We start from the raw sequence: 15,979 nt of genomic DNA on the forward strand, positions 1-15,979 counted from the left end.
ATGAATGAAACTCTGTCTCAAAAAAAAAAAAAAAAAAAATTAGCTAGGCGTGGTGGTGCACATCCATAATCCCAACTACTCAGAAGTCTGAGGCAGGAGAATTGCTTGAACCTGGGAGGCGGAGGTTGCAGTGAGCCAAGATTGTGCCACTGCACTCCAGCAAAGGTGACAGAGAGAGATTCTGTCTCAAAAAAAAGAACAAAAAAAAGAGCTTTTTATGGAAGGGGACTTCCAACCAAACCATCAGTTCTCTTCTGGTCTAATCACTATGCACACTTTATGCCAGAGAGAATGTGAGTGAGTGTGTGTGTGTGTGTGTGTGTGTGTGTGCAGCATTTCCTTTGTGGAAGGTACATTGCTAAGAGTTTTATGTGCTTTATCTCTGTTGATCTTCATAAGACCCTATGACCTAGATGGAATTATTACCTCAATTTTACTGATAAGAAAACGGAGGTTTAGTGTTATATTACCTATTTCCTTGTTTCTGAGATTCTGTTGAATAAGAGATGTATTAGTGACAGCTTTTGTGGGGAGAAGAAGACTACAAAATTAAACATACATACCGATTTTAACAAACATTTCAAAAGAGTGTAAATGTGAAATAGAGGATATGTGTGTAATTGTCTCCATTTTACAGATAGGGAAACAAAAGACTAAGGTTAAATTACTGCAGAAGATGATATCAAAGACTGTCTTCCTAATCTATGTATTATACTGACTCTCACTGTGTGTGAAATTGTGATGACACTTTGTGATTAATAGTTGAGGAAGGCCGGGCATGGTGGCATTCCTAGACTATTATATGTATAATAGTCTATCATAGATTATTATATGTAACACTTCCTACCCCTTCTATAGTCAATCACTTGCTACTAGTTGATAATTCTCTTTATTAAAATTTTCAAATTACTGTGTTTTCTGTCTCCTGACTGGACCTGACCTACTGTATCATTGGGAACAAGATGAAATAAACTAGAATATTGTGCAAAAATTAAAAAGAATAACTTAGACTAGGCACAGTGGCTCACGCCTGTAATCTCAGCATTTTGGGAGGCTGAGGCAAAAGGCTCATTTGAGCCCAGGGGTTCGAGACCTGCCTGGTCAACATGGCAAGACCCTGCCTTTACAAAATAAAAATAAAAATTAGCCAGGCACGGTGGTGCCTGGGTCTACACTTGTAGACCCAGCTACTTGGGAGGCTGAGGTGGAAGGATCGCTTGAGACCAGGAGTTCAAGGCTGCAGTGATCTGACTGTGCCAGTGCACTCCAGCCTTGACAACAGAGTAAGACTGTCTCCAAAAAGAACAGTCACTTCTGCTTATGAAGGATCAACTGCTACAGAAATTACTTCTCTTCATAAATAGAAAATTGCACAAAACATGAAATAATTGTTTTCAGATATTATACAAGAGACAGAACAAAATTATGTACTTTGAGAGAAAGGAGACCAATGAAGGTGAGTCCTACAGTTGCTCAAGCCAGGAGGCAGTTTCCAGACTGTCACACAGAGAGGGATTACCCAACAGAGTTTCAGAGTTAAAGAGAAAGATGGCAAAGTACAGCAGAGGCCAGCGTCAAGAATTTGCAGGATGGAGTACTAAGAAGACGAAGCTCCGTGGAGAAAGCTCTGTAGGTTTCTATGGGGGCCCTTATGAGTCTTTGGCTGAGTTCCATCTGCACATATAAGGGATAAAACTCTTCCAGGTGTGATGGCTCATGCCTGTAATCCCAGCACTTTGGGAGGCTGAGGCAGGTGGATTACCTGAGGTCAGGAGTTTGAGACCAGCCTGGCCAATATGGCGAAACCCTGTTTCTACTAAAAATACAAAAATAGACTGGGCATTGTGGCTCATGCCTGTAATCCCAGCTACTGGGGGGCTGAGGCAGGAGAATCCCTTGAACCTGTGAGGCAGAGGTTGCAGTGAGCCAAGATTGTGCCACTACACTCCAGCCTGGGCAACAGAGTGAGATTCTCTCAAAAGAAAAAACACAGAAAACTCCGTGAGGCCTGGAAAAGATCCACCCAAAAGCAGTAGGCTGAACACTTCTTGGAGTTCCTGAAGGGAAGGGAATTGTGGAACATTCCACAGATTTGAAAGATCTAGGCTAGGTGCAGTAGCTCATGCCTGTAATCCCAACACTTTGGGAGGCCAAGGCGGGCAGAACACCTAAGGTTGGGGGTCCGAGACCATCCTGACCAACATGGAGAAACCCTGTCTCTACTAAAAATACAAAATTAGCCATGCATGGTGGCACATGCCTGTAATCTCAGATACTTGGGAGGCTGAGGCAGGAGAATCACTTAAACACGGGAGGCGGAGGTTGCAGTGAGCCAAGATTACACCATTGCACTCCAGCCTGGGCAACAAGAGCAAAACTCCATCTCAAAAAAATAAGATCTAATACAATTGGCCTCAGAGAAGGTGCTCAGAGAAAGTAGTCATAGCTCAGCAGTGGGGATATTAACCCTAGAGTAAAGGCTGTTCCTGGCCTATCATAAAGCTTAAAATAAGCCTCAGAAGAATCAAACTGATCACAAGTAACTTAAGTCTACCTTAGAATAAAATTTAGCACTGTTGAATACAACAAAATCCAGCACTCAACACGGTAAAATTTACCATGTTCAACATCTAATCAAAAGTTCTAAGGCATTTAAAGAAGCAGGAAATATAACAACAGGCCAGGCATGGTGGCTCACACCTGTAATCCCAGCACTTTGGGAGGCTGAGGCTGGTGGATCACCTGAAGCCAGGAGTTTGAGACCAGCCTGGCCAACATAGTGAAACCCCATCTCTACTAAAAATACAAAAATTAGCCAGGTGTGGTGGTGAGCGCCTGTAATTCCAGCTACTTGGGAGGCTGAGGCAGGAGAATCACTTGAACTCAGGAGGCGGAGGTTGTAGTGAGCCAAAATTGCACCATTGCACTCTAGCCTGGGCAACAGAGCAAGACTCCATCTCAAAAAAAAAAAAATTCTAGGGATGAAAAATACATTAAATGTCCATGATATTATAACAGAAAAGCAAAAAAGATCTTTGGTGACCTCTGAGAGAGTATCTAATAGTGGGGCGGGGCTAGGAGTCAGAATATAATGTGTGGAAGAGGGGTGTAGATGGAAAGAAGCTTTAAATGTGGACCACTTGTTTAGGAAGTTTGGTCATAAAAGGAAATTAAGAAATAAGACTGGGAAGGAGCCACAGTATCAGTTGGAGGACTTTTTTGAGGAAAGGACAGGGATACATGTGGCTTCATGATGGCCAAGAAAAGAGAACCAATGGAAGGAACTAACCCAAGGTGTTGAAGATGTGGGTATACCATCATGCTGAGGATGCCCTTGAGATGGGGAGGGGAGGTTTTGCAGGGACAGAAATAGGGACATCTGTCTCATTTGCTTATAATTCAATTTGTTTCATTCACGTGTCATAGACCTAGCAGCAAAACACTTTTCCAAATCTCTGCCTCTAGTGTAAAGAGCCCAGTTAGAGTCCTAAGTCTTGCCCTGATCTGGAGCATCAGCTCTGTGCCATAGTGCACGTCACTTAGGCTCTGGTGTAAGCCTCAGTTTTCTCATTAGTGAAATGGGGTTAACAATAATACTTACTTCAGAGTGTTGCTGCTCAGCTACTGGTCTGGAGGCAGTGTCTCTGGTGTGTTTTGAGTCTGGTCCATATGACAAGTGATGTCACAATGCCCTACTAGACTTCAGCTTCTCCACTAGGGAGTTGTAGATCCTTTGGAGCCAAGGACTCGAACAGACATGCGAGACCTCTACCAACTGAAGGTTTCATGAACACACTCCTTTGCCAAGATCTTGGTGAATAGTCTTTCACTGTGCAGTTGTATCTTAGAAATTGTTTTCCTTTTGATCATGATTGTGCTTGGCTGGATGCTTTTTGTTGGACTTGCATGTTACATGGGCACGTTTCCAGAATTAATGGTAAGTGACGGCTCAGCCTATAAATCCCTAGTGGTCAGTCCTGGTGCTGGCTCATCGTCCTTTCTTGGTTTTCTGACCAAATGGAAAAGATAGTTGAGTTCTCACCACTAACTGTAAGTCAGAATGTGATGGGAACAAAGTTAGTTTCCCAGGCATTTCCCATCCCACTGGAGATATCGTTTTATGTCTTTTTCCCCACTATCTTGCATATATAGCTGCACTTGTTTCAAGGCACTGTGGAATTTGCAAGGGGTCTGTTGGAGACTATATTTGACTTGTGGATTTCAGAGCAAGTGGCTCAGTGGTTGTTGGTAGAAAGGGGAACAGTAGGGATTGGTGGAACCTTTTAGCAGCCCTTCTAGTCACCACAGAGAGGTGGTTACCTACTGGGCCAATGAGTAGAGCCATCTCTGTCCTCGAATTTTCTTTCTGATTCAGCCTCCAACTCTGAAGTGGAAGGAGAGGTGGCCTGTTCAGGAGAGCAAGACACAGCTGAGGAGGCAGGCTTTAGGTGAAAATCTGCTGCAAGTAAGTGGGTGGTCAGGTCTGGTGGGCTGGATTCCTCCCTTTCCAGAATACTTGGTAGTACCCTGAAATATCAGTGATGAGTGTTTATTCCTCTGGAAAATATAATAAACTGTGGAAAGGGAAATGATTTGGTGAGTACTGCTGAGGACAGCAGGCCAAAGTTTTCTGTTAATAACCATGTCTCATAGGTGTTGTTTTTGAAGTCTGTTGCCATCTATTATTTTTTCTCCTCACAACACTGTAATATACTATTAATCGCATTCTTTTTTTTTTTTTTTTTTTTTTTTTTCTGAGATAGGTCTTGCTGTGTCTCCCAGGCTGGTGAGGTGCAATCAGTCCTCCCACCTCAGCTTCCTGAGTAGCTGGTACTCAGGCACATGCCACCAAGCCTGGCTAATTTTTTAAAATTTTTTTTGTGGAGACAGGTTCTCACTTTGTTGCTCAGGCTAGTCTTGAACTCCAGGACTCAAGTGGTCCTCCCACCTTGGTCTCCCAGAGTGCTGGGATTATAGGCATGAGCCACCATGCCTTGCCAGGACCAGCATTTTTAATATCCCTTTGGCAGATCCTGAAACTGGAGTTAACACTGAACTTGAGTTTAAGTCCTAACTTTGCAACTTACTAGCTATGTGACCTTGGGAAAGTTTAATTTATTTGAAACCTCAGTTTCAAAATTTCTTCTGTATAACAAGATAATCTGAGTATCTTACTATTTTTGTGAAGATGATATTTGAAAATTAATGTAAAGCATTTAATGCAAAGCTCAAAAATTAGCATTTAGTAAAATACTAACTTAACAACAAACAAATAATGAGCCAGTCAACAAAGATTTACTGGGGACAGTGACCTCCACTATTTACCCAAGGCCACACAAGCTAGCTCGCTGGTGAAGATGGGATGCAAGCACACCTTCACATCCCACCTTCTGGACTCTAGACTTAGTAGCCTCTCATACTCATTCCACTGGACCAGCCTGCCTACAGGAAACACCAATGGCATTACCCCTTTTAGCAGACCATCTCCTGGGTTTCTTACATTTCACCCCATTTCATTCAGACCTGTTTTGTAGGGCTGTTCCTATTGTTAGAGAAACTTAACTCAGAGAGATTTTGTTTGTTTGTTTGTTTTGTTTTTTTGAGACAGTCTTGGTCCATTGCCCAGGCTGGAGTGTAGTGGCACGATCTTGGCTCACTGCAACCTCCGCCTCCAGGGTTCAAGCGATTCTCCTGCCTCAGCCTCCTGAGTAGCTGGCATTATGGGTGTGTGCCACCATACTCGGCTAATTTTTTTTTGTATTTTTACTAGAGATGGGGTTTCATCATGTTGGTCAGGCTGGTCCTGAACTCCTGCCCTTGTGATACACCTGCCTCGGCCTCCCAAAGTGCTGGATTACAGGTGTGAGCCACCACTCCCATCCAGGAGAGTATTAATAATATACTGATTACAGGAGCAGAAGGTTTTTTGGAAACTACTCCAGAAGTTAGGGGTGTTCAGCCCCAGCCCCAGCCCCAGCTCCAGCCCCAGCCCCAGGTATACTAAGAGCGGAACATGATGGTTGGGTTTTTAAAAAAAGCCTCCATCTACCCCAGGATTTCTGTGAACACATTAGCCCAAAGCAGTCAGAACTTGGTGGCAGTCCTGACCAAACCACTTAAACTATTCTGTGCCTCAGTTTCTCCAGCTGCAAAATGAGTAAAACAGACAAGCCCATTTTCCTTTTCTTCCCTTCTCAGGAAAGTTGTAAATAGGCTCTCCCTACATGATAAGAGTTTTTTTTTTTTTGTTTGTTTGTTTTTTTGTTTTTTTTTGAGACGGAGTTTCGCTCTTGTTACCCAGGCTGGAGTGCAATGGCGCGATCTCGGCTCACCGCAACCTCCGTCTCCTGGGTTCAGGCAATTCTCCTGCCTCAGCCTCCCGAGTAGCTGGGATTACAGGCACGCGCCACCATGCCCAGCTAATTTTTTGTAGTTTTAGTAGAGACGGGGTTTCACCATGTTGACCAGGATGGTCTCGATTTCTTGACCTCGTGATCCACCCGCCTCGGCCTCCCAAAGTGCTGGGATTACAGGCTTGAGCCACCGCGCCCGGCCCATGATAAGAGTTTTAACTGCCATTTTATAAAATGCAAGATTTCTTTTTTAAACAGCCTAACAATAGCATGTGAAGTTAATTGCTCATGGCATACCTAGCCAGCTAATTCTCTTAATGAATCCAGGCTTTTTTACTTTTGCATAGCATCTGATTGCACAAAGCCAATAGTTAAACATATTGGCAGGTAATGAGTTAATGAGTGTGATGCCAGCTAGGTCCAAATCACAGATACACCAGAGCACAGGGCCCTTTTGATAAATATTCTTTAGCCCAATGCACCTGGCATCCTGGCCAAACAACCCATAGCTGTTCATGCTGACTGGGTTGCCAAGGTCACAGGAGCTGATGTCATAATTGGTGTCTGAGCTCTGCCCTGCTAAATGGCCATGAGGAACCACTTCAGTTCAGACTAGGCCACGAAGCTCCTTAGTGAGGAGCTGCCATGCTGGGCCAACCACCATCTGGTGTCTAAGAAAGACAGCCCAATTCCTAAGACTCAGGGAATAGAATACTGTACCTTCCAGAAGTACTTGTTTCTTCTTGGGCACACCACCAGCTAAGAAGCCTCATGATGATAGTTGTTTTATGGATGCTTCTCATTGCAGGAACCATGTGGAAGGGATATAAATACCCCCCAGGAGGGGTAAGTGTACTTTCAACCTTGTTCTCTATTCCTACTTTGAAATGTATTCCCACCCCCAGAAACAAACTAAGCATGAAAATCCAACTTTAGTAATATTAGAAACAAATACTTTTTTTTTCGTTACTGTAGCTTCTACTTGTATTATTATTCACAGTCGGAGTTGGGAGAGTTCCCATTTTCTTTCACATGATCTTTAAGGCCCAGAGTCAAGTTGGGAAACTTTGTCTCTGTTGTCCTTATGGATGTTTTCTATGCCCAGTCTTTGATGCCATTTCCTAGGGATCAGTCCACATCAGAAATCCAAACTTCGCTCTCCCACAAGTAACCACTAGTTTGTAAAAGGGTTCTGGTGGCAGATGTCTCTCTCCTCTCTCCTCCTGTTAGACCTTGGAACTTCTGTCTTTTCTCTGCCTCTTGTCACTCCCCAATGCTGAGGTCCCCTTGCAGCCAGGATCAGCACCTCTCAGAGGTGAGACAGAATTGGAGGTGGCCTCCCCTGCTGTCCTTGGCTTGGAGGCCAAATGCCTCAGCCCCACACTGGCAACCACTAGACCCACACGACACACTTTTTTTCCCCCACAGACCCCAGTGGAAGTAAGCACGGATGATCCTGGTGAAGTAATGCAGCTCTGAAGCTCACCTGACCAGCTGTACAGTTCCTGTTGTTGGTTTCGCATAAAGTAATTGCACATTATTTTGTCATATTTTATGTTAAGAAGTTATCGCACTTTTTTTTTTTTTTTTTTTTTTTTTGAGACGGAGTTTCACTCATGTTACCCAGGCTGGAGTGCAATGGCGCGATCTCGGCTCACCGCAACCTCCGCCTCCTGGGTTCAGGCAATTCTCCTGCCTCAGCCTCCTGAGTAGCTGGGATTACAGGCACGCACCACCATGCCCAGCTCATTTTTTGTATTTTTAGTAGAGATGGGGTTTCACCATGTTGACCAGGATGGTCTCGATCTCTTGACCTCGTGATCCACCCGCCTCGGCCTCCCAAAGTGCTGGGATTACAGGCTTGAGCCACCGCGCCCGGCCAGTTATCGCACTTTTTAAGATGAATGAAGACTTACTATTCTGTTAGCTTGTGACAGAGACAGTTGAGTGGATGGTATGCAGGTGGGTCCTTTTGCTACATGGTCTCTAAGACTGGCATTAAGATATCTAGTTCAGCTGGGCACGGTGGCTCTCGACTGTAATCTCAGCACTTTGGGAAGCCAAGGCAGGTGGATCATTTAAGTTCAGGTGATCCCCACCTCTACTAAAAATACAAGAAATTAGCCAGGGCATGGTGTGGTGACACGTAGTCCCAGCTACTCAGAAGGCTGAGGCAGGTTGCAGTGAGCTGAGATTGGGCCACTGCACCCCAGCCTGGCAACAGAATGAGACTCAGTCTCAAAAGAAAAAAAAGAACCCGAAGCTTATACCATGTGGGGACAGAACCTCATTTTTAATATTGGGGTTAGATACTAAAGTATAATTATCCTAATCCTTAAAATAATCTTCTGAAGCTGAGTATTAGCCTCATCTTACAAAATGGCAAAAATGAAGTTGAGGGTCATATCTATCTTGCCAACACACACAGCCCTGGGCTGCAGAGTCAAGATTAAGATCTAGGGCTTCTCCCTTCACACTTTCATGTGGGAAGGAAAAGAGCCAAACAAGAGACTCTGGGATATCTAAGATCTTGCTGTTTAAATATCTCCCTCACCTGAAAACCGAGTAAGTTAGGCCGAGCATGGTGGCTCACACCTGTAATTCCAGCACTTTGGGAGGCTGAGGCGGGTGGATAACTTGAGGCCAGGAGTTCTAGACCAGTCTAGCCAACATGGTAAAATCCCGTCTCTAGTAATCCTACAGAAATAATTAGCTGGGCATGGTGGCAGTCACCTGTAATCTCAGCTACTCAGGAAGCTGAGGCAGGAGAATCGCTTGAACCAGGGAGGCAGAGGTTGCAGTGAGCCAAGATCACACCACTGCACTCCAGCCTGGGTGACAGTACAAGACTCCATATTAAAAAAACGTGAAGAAAAAAGGAAATCCAGCAAGTTGCCTGATAATTCTTTTTCTTTTTCGTGACTACTGAAAAGACAGGAGCCTGAGAGAGACTTAACAGGAGTAAATACTTTAAAAACAGTATGGAACTGTACCCATTCTGAGGATGACTGATACCGTTCCAATATTCAAGAGAAGTGTATCTTTTCCAGCAAAGTAGATCTTTTGTTTACATAGAAAACATTTTGTTATTTGGGATGTTTGCTTAACTATTTGTAAGTAGCTCTTTGCAATGAATGGATTACCCTTTTTTTAATGGAAAGAAAATAAATTCAAAATCTGTAAGCAAAACTTTAGTAATTTCTGAATCTAGGATACTAGCATCTTCTATTTTTTTAAGTGATTTACATTCAACCCATTCCAGTGATTTAAGTACCTATGTCCTCTGGCTGTGCTCATTTGCCTCATACTTTTTTTTTTTTAAACAGTCTTGTTCTGTCACCCAGGATAGAGTGCAGTGGCACAATCTCGGCTCACTACAACTCTACCTCCCAGGTTCAAGCGATTCTCATGCCTCAGCCCCCTGAGCAGCTGGGATTACAGTGCACACCACATTTTTGTATTTTTAGTAGAGACGGGGTTTTGCCATGTTGGCCAGACTGGTTTTGAACTCCTGGCCTCAAGTGGTCCACCTGCCTCCTCCTCCCAAAGTGCTGAAATTACAGATGTGAGCCCCTGTGCCCAGCCTGCTTCATATACATTTCTAAGGACTCCTCTTCTCAGGCATCTCAAGCTGTTATCATAAGAGATAGGACGATGCTCATTTTGACAAGAGGAACCATATACCCAGCTGTGTCCTCCCTCCATTTGAGGAAACTCCCAAAGCTTGAGCCACTAGATTCCATTGCTTTGACCACCTAACAGTTCTCTTAATATGGGTGTCTGAGAGCAGAACAGTTCTCTAAGCTGGTAGGGGGAGAGAAGCACTATCATGATCGTGCAGGCATGAATGGGTAAGGGAGCTTAAGCAGAGGAATGTGTGCAAGAGGCAAACCCTATCTCTGAAGTGTGACGAATATACCGAGGTTTCTAGCTGGAAAAATGTTCAGGGTGATGAGATAAATATCTCAAAGTTTTGATCAATAAATGCAAACCAGCAAAAATATCAATAAAATATTTTTAATGCCTACAATTTCTTGTATACATAAATTGCAAAACTTTCACCTGTATATGCAAAAGTATGTTCTCTTGCAGGTCAAACAGCACCAGAAAACAAGCTAAGCTATCTAAAATTTTTTTAACTTGATTTGTCCATTATGTAAAAGACAGGATGGATTTAATAATGCCAAAGAAATCTCTATATCACTCTTAATCATACACTAAATGCCTGAATATTTAATCACATCCACTCAGAAAATAAATAGTAGTCTAACATATTCAGCACATTGAAAATAAAACAACCAGTCTCTCTTCATATATTTATTCTCTCTCCAAACACGTTTTGGTCTCCGGCTATATCTCAGAAATTTACCAATAGCTGCTTTTAAGTTATAAAATATAAAACAACAATTTATTTCTTGGAGAAAATCTTGGGGACTACATTAAAAATGAAAATTTGAGAGTTCCCACAGACTTTTTTTTTTTTTTTTTTGAGATGGAGTCTTGCTTTGTCACCCAGGCTGGAGTGCAGTGGTGCTATCTTGGCTCACTGCAACCTCTACCTCCTGGGTTCAAGCGATTCTCCCACCTCAGCCTCCCAGTCGCTAGGATTATAGGCACGCGCCACTATGCCTGGCTACTTTTTTGTATTTTTAGTAGAGACGGGGTCTTATCATGTTGGCCAGGCTGGTCTCAAACTCCTGGTCTCAAGTGATCCGCCCGCCTCGGCCTCCCAAAGTGCTGGGATTATAGGTGTGAGCCACCACACCCGGCCAGACTTTTTTGTTAACAGTCTTTCAACCTTTTCATGGCACACACGTAAGGCTGCCTGTGACATGTGGTACCCTGGCCTCCAACTGGACATAACTGCATTTATAGTTTAGAGAAAATACAAAGTTCTGAAAGTAGCCTTAAAAGAAGTGCCCTTTGCTTTGACACAGCAATGTCAAAAGCAAGTGGGACTGTGCAATCAGAGCCATGAGTTTTATGAAAACTCCTTTCCTTTCACATCATTTGTTAGAGAATGCTGTACCCATGATCATGTAACATTATTACAATCATGAAATATTACTACATTCGTGATTAACATTACCCAAAAGGCACATCTTCAAATGTTGAATTAAGAAAATCTGAAAATCAAATCAGTAGAGACTACATTAAAAATCAAGCATTTAATTTGTAAACCTTAATGAAATAACAGTTTACTCCAGTTTCTTCAAAGGTTTGTGAGCTTTTTGTAAGAATGGTCAGGAAGTGCAGAAGAATAACATGGAAGACAGGATTTGGAAGCAAGGCCAAAATTTAAAAGACTTAACCTTTTTTTTTCTTTTAAATGAGCCACAGAAGTGCTCTTTTATAATGTTGATGGAAATCAACATTTGTATTATAGAAATGCACTCAGAAGTAACAGACACGTAAGGTTAAAACCTGATTCTTTCTACTAAGTTCTGGAAATGTATTCTAACACAATGGTGCCTTTCTGTACAAATAACTGTACCATATCATAAATTTACTGCTAGTACACTTTAAGCCACCAAAAATATTTCAGCTGTGACAAGCACTTGATTGTAATGACCGATTTCAGAGTCTGAATGTTGAAAAAAATATATATTCAAGAAAAAATTTTTGAGGGGGAATAAAAACACATAAATGGCAGCAGAGGAGCTGATGTTCTAAGCCTGTTTTATTACATGGGGCATCACACTACCCTTAAATCAATTTCACTGAAGGTATCTGAGATGGGTGAGATGAAATCAATAGGATTTTCTGATCCCAGTTTGACAGTTCTATACACAGTTACAAAGGGTGTTATTCCTAGTGATGAAGACACCTTTCATGGGATTCAATTTAAAAATTAAATCTTTGCATTTTGAAAGTTTGAAACTCAATTCAAAACAAGTCAGTCTTAAAAGACTGGCTCATATGGTCCCATTAAGGAAGGCTAACGATGGTAATCTGTAATACCCAAACTTGAAGAATAAAGACTTTATGGATAAAAAGGAATAAACCAAAACATTTGGTCTGCTGAAGTGTAAGGGCCTGTTGTAGGACAATCCCTCTTACTTCCTAATCCTTACCATACAATGGCTTAAGATAGCCAGAACATTTATTGTAGAACTGTCACAAGCTGATGTCTCACTTCCCCCAAGCCTTCGTACTTACAGTCAAGGACAAATGCTCTCTAGCATCATATCTCATTTTCTGTTGCAGACAGTTCTTGAGACTTGGCTTCCTTCCAGCCTCATCCTAAGTCAGCCTGATTGGAACTGCTTGGACTTGAAGCTTAAGGGATATCAAGTCTATATTTATGCCTTTAAAAGGGTAAAAATGAATTTCCACAGCTCAGTAAAATACTGATAACAGGGAACATCCCTTCCTACCCTGGGGGAAAAAATCTCTTCACAGTGCATAGTTTGAAATCAAAGTGCAATATGGGCAAAAGGAGAAGATGGTGCTCTCGATAACCATAAATTTAGTTTTTGGTTTTCTGCCTTTAATATTTGCTAACAAATTCAAGCTAAAAATGAAAAGTCATTAATGACAAGAGGTATGGGGGCAACTTGGGATTTCAAAATATCTTTATGATGGGGGAGGGGAGTGGGAAGCCTCACATGTTACTTCCTTATTTTATAAACTATTACTCTTTCAAATCTCATGTTTGAATAAAATATTTTTTCTTCAATATAAAAATGACTTTTTTTTAGATAAAAAAATCAATCAGCACAGTGACCTTGTCTATCTTACACTAAAGCCAACATAACTGAAAGGAAAACTTAGAAAAGAATATTATACTGTTATAACCTGTATTTTAACTTGAAAATTTTTTCATTAATTTCTAACCACTTAATGAGTAAGAATGCTCAGCATCCAATCCATGAATAATACAGAATATAATTTATTCTACTTTGTACTTCAAAGTCACAGGATGACATCCATAAGTTAGTTATAAATCCTACTCTACATTTTCAAGTTCTCAATCCATAGATTAGGACAAGTCACTTTATTGCTGGCAACATTCATGGAAGGTCCAGGTTTCTCATAAAAAGACTAAGTTTGATTGGGAGCAGGGCAGTACCCTACTCACAGATTAGCAGAGGAATTACAGAAGTCAAGAGACAACCTTTTTTTTTTTCCTTTCAAAGTAGCAAAGGAACAATAAAAGATTGGCTGACTGGTGAGTGGCCCCACATTAGAGTGCATAGCTCATCAGGATCAAGGCTGGCATCTGTGAACAGTTAACTTCATAAGAGCACAAGTGGGCATTATATCATGTGCATTACAGATTTCACCCTGGAAAATATCTGAAAATATTTTATGCTCAAATGACAGCCTGCAAATGACGGTATGCATTCCTTCTCCTTGAGTACCCAAGTATAAATCTAAATGATAAGGAGGCTTCAGTCTGAAGGCAGGAAATCCTTGCAGCAGAGAATTTCACAAAAATAAAAGCAGCTGCTAACGCCTCTTCAGCTTCTTGGCCCTTCGACGTTGCATTTCTTCTTCTTCACGTCTCATTTCCTCTAAGTCCTCTTGCATACCTAGTCTTAAGCTGCCAAAGAATTTTTAAAGAGTATTTGTCAATATACATGAGATTATCACTTTCCTTAAAAAGAATGAAATTTCCAACTGGGAGCTCACATGGATTGTGCTGATGCTCTCAAAATGCTTCAAGGCTTTATCACTGAAAACAAACTAGTAGGGATATTTTTTTACCAGCAGCCACAGAACCAAATTGTATTGGGAAAAAGAACTCACCCCAAAAACTTTAATATTTCCATTAAAATAATAAAATACAAGTTTATCTCAAAAGCTTTTAAAAATAAACAGCAAGAAGTATTTATTCATTAACTAATATTCTATTTTTGTTCTTTTCCAACACTTTAGTTTGAAATTTTATCTAGTTGATGGGAGGAAAGGCAAGAGAGAGAAAAAGGTTTAGTATTCTCTGGCCTGACACTGAGGTGAATTATTTACCTATAGTAATCAATACTATGGCCAGGAACAGTAGCTCAGGCCTGTAATCCCAACACTTTGGGAGGCCGAGGCAGGTGGATCACCTGAGGTCAGGAGTTCGAAACCAGCCTGGCCAACATATAGTGAAACCTCATCTCTACTAAAAAAATACAAATATTAGCTGGGTGTGGTGGCACACACCTGTAATCCCAGCTACTTGGGAAGCTGAGGCAGAAGAATTGCTTGAACCCAGGAGGTGGAGGTTGCAGTGAGCCAAGATCACGCCACTGCACTCCAGCCTGGGTGACAGAGCAAGACCCTGTCTCAAAAAACATAAAATAAAATAAAATACTATAAACAAAGTAATTACTTTTTACTAATGGAGAATATTATCAAACAGAAATCAGAGGACATCTAATATACCTACATCCCTGAGGTCAGCAATGTTACAGGTTACCAAGACTGAGATGTGTCTGATGCAGAAAGAACAGCAAGAATTTGCTACAACAGGATTAGGGGAAGCATCTAACATTTACTGTGTGCCTACACATGTGGGGCACTGTACTAGGCACTTGTACACGTCTTAATCCTCATAATACTTAAATGAGTAAAACAGTATATTCTCATTTTACAAAAGAGAATAGGCTGGGCATGGTGGCTTACACCTATAATCGCCAACACTTTGGGAACCCAAGGCAGGAGGACTGCTTGAGCCCAGGACTTTGGGACCAGCCTGGATAATAAAGCAAGGCCCCTTCTCTTAAAAACAAAACAAACAAACAGTGATGGTCCAGTGTAGTGGCTCATGCCTGTAATCTCAGCACTTGGGGAGGCTGAGATGGGAAGATCACCTGAGGCCAGGAATTTGAGACTAGCCTGGTCAACATAGTGAGACCCCATCTCTGTTAAAAAACAAAAAAACAGGCCAGGCACAGTGGCTCAAGCCTGTAATCCCAGCACTTTGGGAGGCCGAGGCGGGTGGATCACGAGGTCAAGAGATCGAGACCATCCTGGTTAACATGGTGAAACCCCGTCTCTACCAGAAATACAAAACATTAGCTGGGCATGGTGGCGCGTGCCTGTAATCTCAGCTACTCAGGAGGTTGAGGCAGGAGAATTGCCTGAACCCAGGAGGCGGAGGTTGCGGTGAGTCGAGATCACGCCATTGCACTCCAGCCTGGGTAACAAAAGCGAAACTCCGTCTCAAAACAAAAAACAACAAAAAACAAAAAAACAGCCGATTGCAGTAGCCCACGCCTGTAATCCCTGGGAGGCCAAGGTGGGAGGATCATCTGAAGTCAGGGGTTCAAAACCAGCCTGACCAACATGGTGAAACCCTGTCTCTACCAAAAAATAAAAATACAAATAAAAATAAAAAAATAATTAGCTGGGCATGGTGGTGGGCGCCTGTAATCCCAGCTACTAGGGAGGCTGAGGCAGGAGAAATTGCTTAAACTGAAGGTGGAGGTTGCAGTGAACTGAGATCATGCCATTGCACTCCATCCTGGGTGTCAAAGCGAAATTGTCTCAAAAACAAAAAAACCCATAAAAACAAAAATCAGCAGGTCGCGGTGGTTCACGCCTGTAATCCTAGCACTTTGGGAGGCTGAGGTGGGTGGATCACCTGATGTCAGGAGTTCAAGACCAGCCGGGCCATCATGGTGAAACCCCATCTT

General features: G+C 42.2%; 2 protein-coding genes across 4 annotated transcripts in view; one reads left to right on the top strand and one right to left on the bottom strand.

Moving 5' to 3' along the window:
- Positions 1 to 7,926, top strand: part of SPTY2D1OS (SPTY2D1 opposite strand) — a 12,489-nt gene extending 4,563 nt beyond the window's left edge. Inside the window, exons 1-3 of one of the 3 annotated variants that reach the window (XR_004257622.1) lie at positions 5,981 to 6,233; positions 6,567 to 7,199; positions 7,782 to 7,903. Coding sequence is in view for 1 of the 3 variants with exons in the window: in XM_032240947.1 (XP_032096838.1) it covers positions 3,869 to 3,937; positions 4,376 to 4,531 (225 nt within the window). In the remaining 2 variants the exon portion in view is untranslated. Of the gene's footprint in view, positions 1 to 2,966; positions 3,938 to 4,375; positions 4,746 to 5,980; positions 6,234 to 6,566; positions 7,200 to 7,781 lie in introns of those variants that run through there. The other 2 variants (XR_004257621.1, XM_032240947.1) reach the window with 2 other exon arrangements.
- A 2,428-nt stretch (positions 7,927 to 10,354) lies between these two features.
- The window catches only part of SPTY2D1 (SPT2 chromatin protein domain containing 1), a 13,316-nt gene continuing 7,691 nt past the window's right edge, over positions 10,355 to 15,979 (bottom strand). The window contains exon 5 of the mRNA XM_032240948.1: positions 10,355 to 13,899. Coding sequence (XP_032096839.1) covers positions 13,806 to 13,899 — 94 coding nt within the window. The 3' untranslated portion in view covers positions 10,355 to 13,805. The remainder of the gene's footprint in view (positions 13,900 to 15,979) is intronic.

The sequence above is a fragment of the Sapajus apella genome, unplaced genomic scaffold (genome assembly GCF_009761245.1).
Source record: "Sapajus apella isolate SASKATOON/1434 unplaced genomic scaffold, GSC_monkey_1.0 scaffold47, whole genome shotgun sequence".
NCBI lineage: Eukaryota > Metazoa > Chordata > Mammalia > Primates > Cebidae > Sapajus > Sapajus apella.